The 12266-nt window shown below is 35.8% G+C and overlaps 1 protein-coding gene across 4 annotated transcripts in view; it reads right to left on the reverse strand.

The window, feature by feature from the left end:
- The window catches only part of LOC126473172 (uncharacterized), an 84310-nt gene extending 73563 nt beyond the window's left edge, over positions 1 to 10747 (reverse strand). The window contains exons 1-2 of one of the 4 annotated variants that reach the window (XM_050100052.1): positions 10620 to 10747; positions 1037 to 1217 (exon numbers count right to left, since the gene is read on the reverse strand). In XM_050100052.1, the coding sequence (XP_049956009.1) occupies positions 1037 to 1154 (118 nt within the window). In that variant the 5' untranslated portion in view covers positions 1155 to 1217; positions 10620 to 10747. The other 3 variants (XM_050100053.1, XM_050100051.1, XM_050100054.1) reach the window with 3 other exon arrangements.
- Positions 10748 to 12266: the final 1519 nt, after the last annotated feature.

The following is a 12266-nucleotide window of genomic DNA, read 5'->3' on the forward strand; positions in this document are numbered from 1 at the left end:
GAACATGTTCAATGACAATGTGCAGATTCTGCGAACCCCAAATCCAAACTTTATGCCTATTAACCCTTCTGGATACATGAAAGGTTGCCTCACCTGAGAAAAAACATCTTTCCATGAAGCTGGCATCCATATCAATACGTTGCAGCATATCCGCAGCAAATTGTTGTCGGCATGGTTTGTCGTCTGGCATAAGATGTTTCAGAATTTGCACTTTGTACGCATACATAGAAAGATGCTGCTGAACTACACGATGCAATGTTGATCAAGGTACATCAAGTTGCTTAGACACTTGATGAATTGACTTATGTGGGTTTCTGAGAAACGTTTGATGTCCTTGACTGTCTCTTCTGAATCTCCATAACGTGCACTGCCAGAATGTTTTAGAACACTTCCTGTTGCCAGAAACTTCCTATACCATTCCTTAATTGTTTTCACATCAGGTGGATCGCATTCAAACACACATGGCGATAATTTCTTTGCACAGTAATCGGCGATTTTGTTTCTGCAAACAACACTACTCCTTGTGCGCGCTGCTGTGGAGTCGCCATTATCACTTATGTGACCATGGTGCACTCTGGCGACAATACTTGACACTTCTGACGCAGGAATATAAATTCTTTGAGATGCTCTACAATGTGGTGCATTTTTCATTGTCACATCTACTGTGGTTTTTCTCTCTTAGGTCCTTGAAATCAGGGAGGTTTAAGTGGGACACCATGTATTATAGAAAAAATATCAAACAACAATCAGATGAGAAGAGGATAATTTGTAACAGTAATGTTATTCGTTTAAAATTTGTATTGGTAATGGTTGTGGCGTTACAATGAAATATGTATTGCAGATACCTAACATTCAAACATAAAAACACTATTTGAAGGAATGAAATATGATCTTATTTTCATGGAGTATTTCTGAAAAACCTGAATTTTATATTCTACTATTTAACCTTAATGGTGTTAAAAACCTACCACTGTTCTCATGTTTTCTTTGTTTGCTGCCCCATAGCTACCAATTTCTATTTGATTAGCATACTAACCTTTGCTTATTTCTGCCTGCGGCGCTTCTGGATGTCTTGTAAGAGAATCACTGCTCTCATTCTTTCTTACACTTTCTCCTTCAACATTTAGCTGTGTTACAGCATTTGATTCAGACATTTTCTTTAGTTGCTTTGAGTAGTTGCCTTCAACTTCCTGCTGTGCAGTTTGTTTTCACTGTACCTGAAAAATATTAACTAAAGTAAAGAAATAAATCTGTGCTCATTAGATTAGATTTGATTAATACTAGTTCCATGGATCATGAATACGATATTTCGTAATGATGTGGAACGAGTCAAATTCAGTACATGACATAATTAAGTTTTTAACAACATACTTAAGTTAATATAACAACTTTTTTTAATTTTTTTTTTGTTCTTTTATTTTTTTTTACTTTTTTTAATAATTTTTTTCCCCTTAATTTATATCTGAAAATTCCTCTATGGAGTAGAAGGAGTTATCATTCAGAAATTCTTTTAGTTTCTTCTTAAATACTTGTTGGTTATCTGCCAGACTTTTGATACTATTTGGTAAGTGATCAAAGACTTTAGTGGCAGTATAATTCACCCCTTTCTGTGACAAAGTTAGCTTTAATCTTGAATAGTGAAGATCATCCTTTCCCCTAGTATTGTAGTTATGCACACTGCTATTACTTTTGAATTGGGTTTGGTTGTTAATAACAAATTTCGTAAGAGTGTATATATACCGAAAAGCTACTGTGAATATCCCTAGATCCTTAAATAAATGTCTGCAGGATGATCTTGGGTGGACTCTAGCTATTATTCTGATCACACACTTTTGTGCAATAAATACTTTATTCCTCAGTGATGAATTACCCCAAACTATGATACCATACGAAAGCAATGAGTGAAAATAGGCGTAGTAAGCTAATTTACTAAGATGTTTATCACCAAAATTTGCAATGACCCTTATTGCATAAGTAGCTGAACTCAAAACGTTTCAGCAGCTCATCAATGTGTTTCTTCCAATTTAATCTCTCATCAATGGACACACCTAAAAATTCGGAATATTCTACCTTACCTATATGCTTCTGATTAAGGTCTATACTTATTAATGGCGTCATACCATTCACTGTACGGAACTGTATGTACAGTGTCTTATCAAAATTCAGTGAGAGTCCGTTTACAAGGAACCACTTAGTAATTTTCTGAAAGACAGTATTGACAATTTCATCAGTTAATTCTTGTTTGTCAGGTGTGATTACTATACTTGTATCATCAGCAAAGAGAACTAACTTCGCCTCTTCATGAATATTGAATGGCAAGTCATTAATATATATTAAGAACAACAAAGGACCCAAGTTAAATTACCGTGAAACAAGAAACAAACACGTTTACAAAATTTAAGCCTAAGCGCGACTTCGCGAAGTAACGATCTTTTCGTGTTTTCCGAAAAAATACGCAAAGAAAAGTCAAACCTTCAACGGCAAGAGAACTTACTTTCATTTATTCACTAACACATTATACTCCATAAATACCTTCATGAAGGAAAGCCTCCAGGTATGTGGAATGACTGAAGTTTACATTAACAGGCAGAAGTAGCAACTGCTGACTACAAATTATGACCAGTATCAATTTAATCCAAATTATGACCCAAATTTAATCGCACTGACAAAAATCAAACAATGGAAAATCCAGGATGGAATGTAACAATATACTGAGAAGGGAAGTTTCCACCCACCATATAGCGGAGATGCCGAGTTGCAGATAGGCACAACAAAAAGACTCACAATTAAAGCTTTTGGCCATTAAGGTTTTTGTCAACAATAGACACACACACACAAAAATGCAACTCACACACACGACTGCAGTCTCAGGCAACTGAAACCACACTGACAATTACTAAAATTATTTTACAACTTTTGTAAGTATAGTGGAATACAACCATTTACTGCTTCTTATCTTCTAACCAGCTACTTCGCATTACGCATTTTATGTAACTTCAGTGATTTTCACAGACAACTACAGATGTCTATGTACTGAAATTGTTGAAAACCTTGCAGCAACAGACATCAATAAACTCTAATCACTAGTTGTCAGCTGATTTGTTCGGCAAAGCTGTCAACACAGACTGTGTGCTGGTTCTTTGCTGTTGTATGATGTTATACAATTGTCTCTTCTGACAAAATTCTCTACTATTCCGCTAGCTCGGACAGCACACGGACAAAACGAACAGCTATATCTTTCTGTACAAGCTCTGATTTCCCTCATTTTATTATGATGATTGTTTCTTCCTATGCAGGTTGGTATCAACAAAACATTTCTGGATTCGGGAGAGAAAGCTGATGGTTGAAATGAGAAGATTCTACCTCAATAGAAAATGTTTTTGTCTTAATGATGTCCACTCCAAATCCAGCATAAGTCAGTGACACTCTCTCTCTCTATTTCACAATAATACAAAACATGCTACTCTTCTGTGAACTTTCTCAATGTTCTCTGTTGATCCTATCTTTTAAGAATCCCAGACCACGTAGTAGTTCTCCAAAAGAGAATGGACAAGAGTAGTGTAGGCAGTCTCTTTAGTAGATCCGTTACATTTTCTGCCAATGAAGCATAATCTCCAGTTTGCCCCCCCCCCTCCCCCAAACATTTTCTGTGTTCTTTCCAATTTAAGTTGTTCCTAACTGTAATTCCTAGGCATTCGGTTGAATTTACAGCCTTTAGGTTTGAGTGATTTATCATGTAACCAAAGTTTAATGGTTTCCTTTCCGCCTTCATGTGGATGACCTCACACTTCTCATTATTTACAGTGAAATGCCTATTTTCACATCACACAGATATCTTTCCTAAATCATTTTGCAATTTGTTTTGATCTCCTGACGACTTTACTAGACGATAAACAACAGCATCATCTCCAAACAACCTAAGATGGCTGCTCACATTGTCTCCATCTCCTAAATCATTTATACAAATACAGAACAGCAGAGGGCCTACCTTGGGGAAGGCAAGAAATCACTTCTGTTTTACTCGATGACTTTCCCTCAATTACTATGAATTGTGACCTCTCTGACAGGAAATCATTCAATCATATAACTGAGAGGATATTCCCTAAGCACACAATTTCACTACAAGTCGCTTGTGTGGTACAGTGCAAAAGTCTTCTGGAAATCTAAAAATTTGGATTAAATTTTAAATCTCATGTCAATAGCACTCAGCACTGCAAGAGTGTAAAGAGCTGGTTGTGTTGCACATAATCTCCACTGTAAGCAGAAGCTCCACTAGAGCACCATACACTTTCTGGATGCCGCCTACACTACACTATACGACTCGTGGACGATGCTCCGCTCTTCCTGAGGGGCTTGGTGTAGGATCATACGTCGAGACACTCTGATCACAACTTGTCAGCTAGTGCGTTCAGCTAAGCTGTCAAAACAGTTTGCACGCTGGCCACCAAGAGCACTTTGATTAAATTTCAGTGCGATGCTCTATGACTGTTTGTTCCGACAAAGATTTTGCTCAGTTACCTATGAAGCTTGACTGATATATCTACTTGTAAACTATCATTTTGCCTCATTTCATTATATGTTTGGATTGTTCTGTCTGTGCTGCAGTGACCCAATTTATTATAAGATAAATGTTGTTCTTGATACACCAAAATTAACATTTCACATCTCTACCCGGCAGACTTATGAGCACTTCATATTCAGATTGGAAGTCTATCAACTAGTCTTGTGTCAACCTCTTTCATATGAATATTTGTATTAAGGGACTTATTTTTTTTATTGATATTCGATGATTTACATTCTTCTGCCCAGTACCTACTGGGAATTTGTTGTAGGCTTTCGCACCAGAATTCTTACATTGAGATATCACTACATTTACTGCCCATACATCACTAAAACGTTTCATTGACTCAAGTGATATGGGCAAGTTATCAGTTTAAATGCATTTCTTTCTTCGGCTCCAGATGCTCACAGTGTAGCCTATTTTGTAGGTATGCGCAGAGTCATATAAGATGAAGCAAATTGCAACGGTTGTCAGAAAGAAGGTCAAATACAGCCAGTAACAATGCCCCTGATGCTGACATCTGTCAATGAAAAAGTTCTTTTATTCAATCTATTAAGGTATGTGTGGTTAACAGTAGTAATGAATTTGTGATGAACTGTGAAAACCACAACCAAAGTATTTAAAGTAAAAACAGAAGCCTTAAACAATTCCATATTAGAACACTGGTCAACTGACAAATATTTTTTGATAATTTTATTTAGGACCAAAAACTATGGCGGTACACCTCCCACAGCCCTTTTGTGAGCTGTTATTTTGGTAGGAAGTATTTCCACAGCAGAAAAGAAGCAACTTTTTTCAACTTTACAAGTGACAACAGTAGTGCCCTAAAGACAAACAGAAATTGATTGTTGTAGCATCTCCTTCTTCCCCCCCCCCCTCCCCGTTACAGTGTACTACCACAAGATGTCAGGCACATCAGAGGTGGTACTCCCAAAACATTTGTAAAACCTGTAAGTTGGTGGCAAGTATGCAGTAAGTATAGCTCCCAAGCCCCTTGGCGGAACTACTTGGGTAAGAAGCAGACTTCCCAAGAGCTTTATGGGATGCATACTTCCCTTGGCACTAAAAGCCATCCCTCACAACAAATAGAAGTTACAGTTGGTGTACAGGACTACCACTAGACGCTACGAGTGCACCGAAGAGGTACAATGCAAAGAGTTAAGCAGTTTATTTGAAGACATCAGTAGGAAATTGAAAATACCAAAATAGCGAAATACATGTTGGCAACTCCTCCTACAATTTATCAGAATACTTGGACTCAGGTATGTAAATTCTGCTTAATACTAATGTATGCACATTTATTTAAATCAATATATATATTTTTTAAAATTCTGAGTATGCAGATGCCTGATAGTGTTTCTGAAGCATTAGATAAAAAACAACAGCTCAGTGGTATGTGAAGCAACTGTTTTCTGCTATAAAAGATAGTACAGATAAGTATGTATGTAAATGTCTGAATACATAGATTATGTTGTTTGTTCTTAAAATGTAATACCACAACAAATAAAATATTCTTATAAAAATGAACCATGAATGAATAAAACTACTAGACCCCAACTTCATTCTGACTCATTCAACATCCCTGAAGGCTTTATTTCATGATGTGTTTGGAGAGAAAAGCCTTTCAGCCATGAGCAAACAATTCACTGAGTGTACTGACTGATTGGCTAGCAGAAATAAAATAAGTTTATTAAATAAAAAAACTGTAGCCTCGAACTTTCACAAACACCACACAAAGCAAGAAAATGATCACTCTTTGAAAATCACATCAAATGTCGAAACTATTTGAAGATGTCAAGCTTTTAGGTACATCTATGCAGAGTGATCAAAAATGAAACACACACTTTCAAGATCTCACAGCTACACTATCAACTATCTGCTGTACGCTTCAAGTGCTAAACACTAGGTGCAACTGACAAACACTGTTACAGGCATATTATGCATACTTCCAGTCTGCAATTAGGTATGGAATAATAATCTGAGGGAACAAATCCTGTAGTCAAACTGCATTCAAAACCCAAAAATAAACTATCAGACTCGTTTGTAACATAAAAGTGATACGATTCATGTCCTCCTCTTTCTTCCCTGCACTAAAAATCCTGAATCTTCCATACTTGTATCCACATGAAACAACAGTCCTTCTTAGAGACTATTCAGTAACAACCAGTGCATCTTGGCATACTGTGTCTGTGCGTAAGTATATAACCATAAACATTAATAATACTCATGTCTCATGATCCAGAACTTCTACATATCAGAATAGTATTTTCATAGTAGAACATAATAATACAATCACCTACCAAACAATATCCAATTAAATATGTTGCCTTTTGTTTTTGAGGCCCCCCTCCAGTTGCAGTTTTACAAGTAATATGGGATTTACTCCACCTTTTGAAACAGTAAAGGATTCTTAGTTGGACCAGCCGTGTTTCGCTTTAGTTCAAGCATCTTCAGTGGTAATGAAAGAAAGCCTACTTAAAAAGGGCTGGAGTTATTTCTGATGGACCACTGCTTTTAAACCATAAGTGAATTCATTGAGAAAAAGTGGACTTCTTATTATGTAAAATTATGCCACATTAACTTAAAATATTGTATTACTGTTGTCACTTACTGAATTGTACTTGCAAATATTGTTTGTGACAATACAGTAATTTATACATGTTTAATGTCAAACTCATTGTCTATAGTGATGACATCGTAAATTGCATTGGCATTATACTGTCCATATGTAATGTTTAATTATGTACTAACTTGTACTGTGTATCTGTATAAGAGGTCAGTATAGTAACTAAATAAAATGAGTAATGATATTTATGGAAGACAATGTGTAAATGAATGAGAGATAAGAACAGAACTACTCAAACTGTTAAGTTAATTCCTAAAGAAGAAAATGAATGCAGTGGTTCTGTAAATATACTCACCAACACACATAACATAGGCCAATACTAAATCATTGTGTCATATGGATCACAGTAACAGGTAGAACCACCGGGAATGTAAAACACAAGACAAGATATACACCCACTACAAGCGAATGAAGCAATGACTAACATTCTGTAGACTACTTTAAAAAACATAACCAACTTTAGGGAGATTATTTTATCAGGGCCATCAGCCATACTATATTTGCTCTTGAATGGTAGCAAACTATATCTTGCATAATTATCAGTAATGTCACTAATTTGGCAGTTATACTACTCTACTTCTGTCCAACAACCTGTAACATTATGTGCCTGCATTCGTTACTGATGAGAAAACTGTACTCACATACTATATGCATGATTACTTATGTAGAATTACTACATTGTTTGTTACATTGCTAACACAGAACCCAAAAATTCAAATAACCTCTACAGGAGTGTTTCGTAAGGAGCTTCCTTATAATCTGCAATGAATAAAAATAATGTCTGTGTGAATTTATGGACTTAGGACATCCAACAGTGAGGTTATTAGCATCGTGCTAACAGTAATGTGAATATCTACAACAAATTAAGTGTAAGAAATCAAAGAAATTACTGTATAGATTAATACACATTTTGTAACAACTCGTGTATGCTTTCCAAGTTGAAGGCCATGTTAATTAATCTAATTTTTTAAATGCAATCATCAACCACGGTACTCTGAAACAAACTTTTGAGACTATGTAGATGACAAGTAGCCACATCATGAGTTAAACATAAAAGCAATAGAGATTCCACTTTTGACCATGAAGTATCAACATTGCAGCCTTGATGAAACAAGCTGGCTAAAAGTACCTGGTAAATGACAGTAATGTGTTTAAAATATAAAATTACTCTGGTATTTGGCTGGGATAACAAGTGGGATACATCAAGTCAAAACTGCTCAACAAGCAATGTTTACAAATAGAAGAAGCCACATAAGCACATAACTACTGAAAAAGGAGGAAATCATACTGATGATATGATTACCAAGATCATCTGGATTGAAAATTTTTCTCTTCCCACGAGGAATGGTGTGAAGCAGTGAATGGTTAACATGAGTAAGATGGTACAGTTTGTAAAGCCGATCTTACAAAGGTGGGATGAAAATTGAAAGGAAAAAAATGTAGAACTAAAATACATTATGCTTCTGCATAATGAGTCAAATATGAAAAAAGAGAAAGAGGGAGAGCAGGATTCAACAGCAACTGCACTTGATCTCTTGGAAGATATTGCAAATACTATGCTGAATGCAAATTTGTCTTAAAAAAACTGATCTATGGAAGTAACGGGTCTTATTAACATGATAGAAAAATTTTCAGATGTGGTACACTGCCGCATCATGAACATTTATGAATTCCAATACAGTTTGAAAGATTATTGTAGGCCTATAATTTTTTTCCTCACAATCTTTTGATGTACAGTGAAGTTAGCATAACTTTTGTCGAGGAATACATAGAACTGCCATGAGTAAACTGACAGTATTTTAGCATGTAATGTATCAAATGAGGCAAGCGAGAAGGTTCCCTTCAATTTTCTGTTTACAAAGGCAAACAAACCAGTTTCATTTGCCAAAGGCAAAACAGCTGCTGTACAGAAAAACAGTGCTTGTCTCTTGCCCCTGAGAAGTCAGCCGAAGATTTGCATTTATACTAAAGCAAAAAGCTAATATTCAAATACAATATGAAGACTGAAACAACGCATAATAACGAATACAACTTAAAACACAAATCTGGCATCTGCTAATGATTCCATATCATCAAACACTTCAACGAGGTTGGGATGGACATAATATAGCAGCCTTGATTCAAGCAATGGTGATCAGCACAATACCTTTTCTGTACTGCATCTGATTTGCACAACTTCTTCAACTAAAATGAAAATTGCCTTAACATAAACACTTACTGTTTTTTGGGCATTTTTAAGTATCAGAGACACTATAATACAACAATTTGTCAAAATATTAAGCCATTTCATTGTTAAATAAAATGAACAACCCTGACTTCTTTCAACATTACACAGAACCCTCTCCACCGAATCTCTGTAATGATTTACGACATAATGCTGTTGTAGAATGATCTACAGGTTAACTGATGGATGGTAAACAAGTACTCCCACATGAAAACGAAAAGGTTGTATAATATATGAACTATGTTTAAATTCCTATTCCGACAGTAATAGCACTCCAAATACAGTACAATGGTGGGCAGTTACTGTATATTACGTATATTTAGTTATATACATAAAACTGATGAAAGTAAGCATCTTGAGCTGTAGATCGTGAATCAGTATATTACCACTTCTTTTTTTTAACAGCTGTAACTGAAACACAAGTTTTACAATTGCACATTAAAGCTTCCCGGTATGCCAACAAATTTTCCGTCTACTAGTTACATCTTGTCACCACGTCAATTTTTAAAAAAAAAAAAAAAAAAAAAAAAAAAAAAAAAAAAAAAAAAGAATTACGCGGGCACTGAATTAACAAGCTACGAGATTCCACCAACAATTGCAAATCATCTAAAATAAGGCAAACTATATTGCTTCCCTTAACCGTTATTAAAATCATAACTCACACAAATCCGCGTCGCGACATGGTTTTTCAGGACAAGACGAGCAAACAAATGGAACTAAAGCACTAACTTTACTGTATCGTACTCGAATATGACACACCTTTGTGATATATATATATATCAATGCAGTGCTTCTCCTTAGACGCTCTGCCACTGCCTACACTCCGTATTCCTTACTTTACAATTTATATTAAGCAGGACTTTCCCCACAATTACTACGCATTCACGCCAACACTATTGCTAAGTATACGGCCCCAGTGTTACAAACACTGACACGAGATGTGTTATCAAGTTTTAATTATAAATCAAACTTCTATTTAGATATTTCTGGTTGGTGTCAACACTAACTGCGAAACTGATTATTTAAAACAACTACGCTCAAAAAATATAAGAAGACTACAGTTGTGCTTACCTTCCGCTTTAATCAATAATTTTTTTTTCTATTTTTACTACGTTACCGGGGAATCCCAGACAACCCCTTTTTCACTTTGAAACAACCAATTACAATCTAACAGCTGTATTTTAAAAATATACATGAAATCAGATCACCTGCTGAGTACATGGATAAGTTGTAAACCAACAGCTGTTTTTAGTGTCAACGTAATAAAAACATTAAATTATAATGCGCAGTTCCATACATCATTTTTATAAAGCCGCACTCTGACACTTCCAAAGATGCTGCAACCCGAAGTGGCTTTTTGAAAAAGAATTATCTTTGACATAAATATACTATATTCGGTTGTAACAAATAATTCAAGCCCAGACCACAAATTTTATATAGAGAAACTCATATAATGTCATACTTCTTTCTAAAAACCTGCAAAATACTGTTCTATTAATGTGCAACAAAGTGATAGTGGCCAACTACTGTAGAACCGTGTACTGCCGGACAAGAAAAACCGCTACACATCACAGTCAGGTATCAGCAGACATGAATTTCTTACACGTGCAAACTCGCCCCACGCCCTGCATGCGTAAGTGAGCATACATGTGGAAACATATACTTGCACACTGTCATACCAACTTCAATGCAAGTTACGATAGTTGAAAGCAGTTCTACTTTCATGCTCGATGTCGCTTTCCCCAGCATCGCCTGCGAGCTTTAGCATCTGCCGATAGGTGGATTTGCTCTCATTCTGCTCTGGTTCGTACGGGAGCATTTATCTAGAATCGTTTATGTACGTGGAAAGTTAGCACCGCATCAAATAATTAACTTAGTCTTCTGCTAAGAAAATAAATATTTTCTAAAGCGGCAAAATGTTATCAAACAGTGCTTGAGAAACATCATCCAAGCCTTCTGCCATTCCTTACATTCACTTAAATGGAACAGTGTTTGAAGTGATGAAATGGATTAAAGAGGTTGGTATTATTGCGGAATAGTCAATATGGTACCGTACTTATTTTTGTATTTTAGTATAATGGTAATAATTTTTTGTTTCAGTTTATGAGTGTACATATTACCGTGAAATGAGAATTTATTTGTAGCTTTAGACATTTAAAACTACTCTTCACACTCACAAAATTCTATAAAAATATAACAGTTTCGTATTGGCACTATCATTCAGTGATAACTGTTCTGCACAGTAGTACAGTGTTTGGTTACAAAATTAAATACAATACTGGTAAGAAAAGATATATATTTACAGCCTCTGTGACCCATCAGGACATGACTAACTCTGAATAGAAAAACAAAGCCGAACTGCTGCACAACAACCCAACTTTCTGGTGTGCCTTCAGCATCTCGTAGATAACATAAAAATTTAGAAATAATGCTCTTCAGAATGCAATACAATTGCAATGATACCAGTTGCCAGATTTTACAGTGGTACTTGTAATAACAAGGCATCTTGCATATTTCTACATTCTAAGACAAAGAAGTGACATACATCTAAGGAATTATCCAAATGGGACCGAAATCAGTAGATGTGAGCTTCGTGTACTGACAAACAAATGCTTACAGTTCCGGGAAAACTGGATGATTTATTCAAGAAAAAGAGCTTTGTAATTTTGGAAAGTCAACAATGTGATGCGCCACCTCTGTCTCTTCTGCCAGCAGTTAAGCGAACTGGCACTGACTGATAGAGATGCTAGATGTCATTTTAAGGAATATCGCGGCAATTCTGTCTAATTAATGAGTTATATCATCAAAATCCCGAGATGGTTGCGGGGCCCTGCCCATAATGCTTCAAACGTTCT

The sequence above is a fragment of the Schistocerca serialis genome, chromosome 4, assembly GCF_023864345.2.
Source record: "Schistocerca serialis cubense isolate TAMUIC-IGC-003099 chromosome 4, iqSchSeri2.2, whole genome shotgun sequence".
Lineage (NCBI taxonomy): Eukaryota > Metazoa > Arthropoda > Insecta > Orthoptera > Acrididae > Schistocerca > Schistocerca serialis.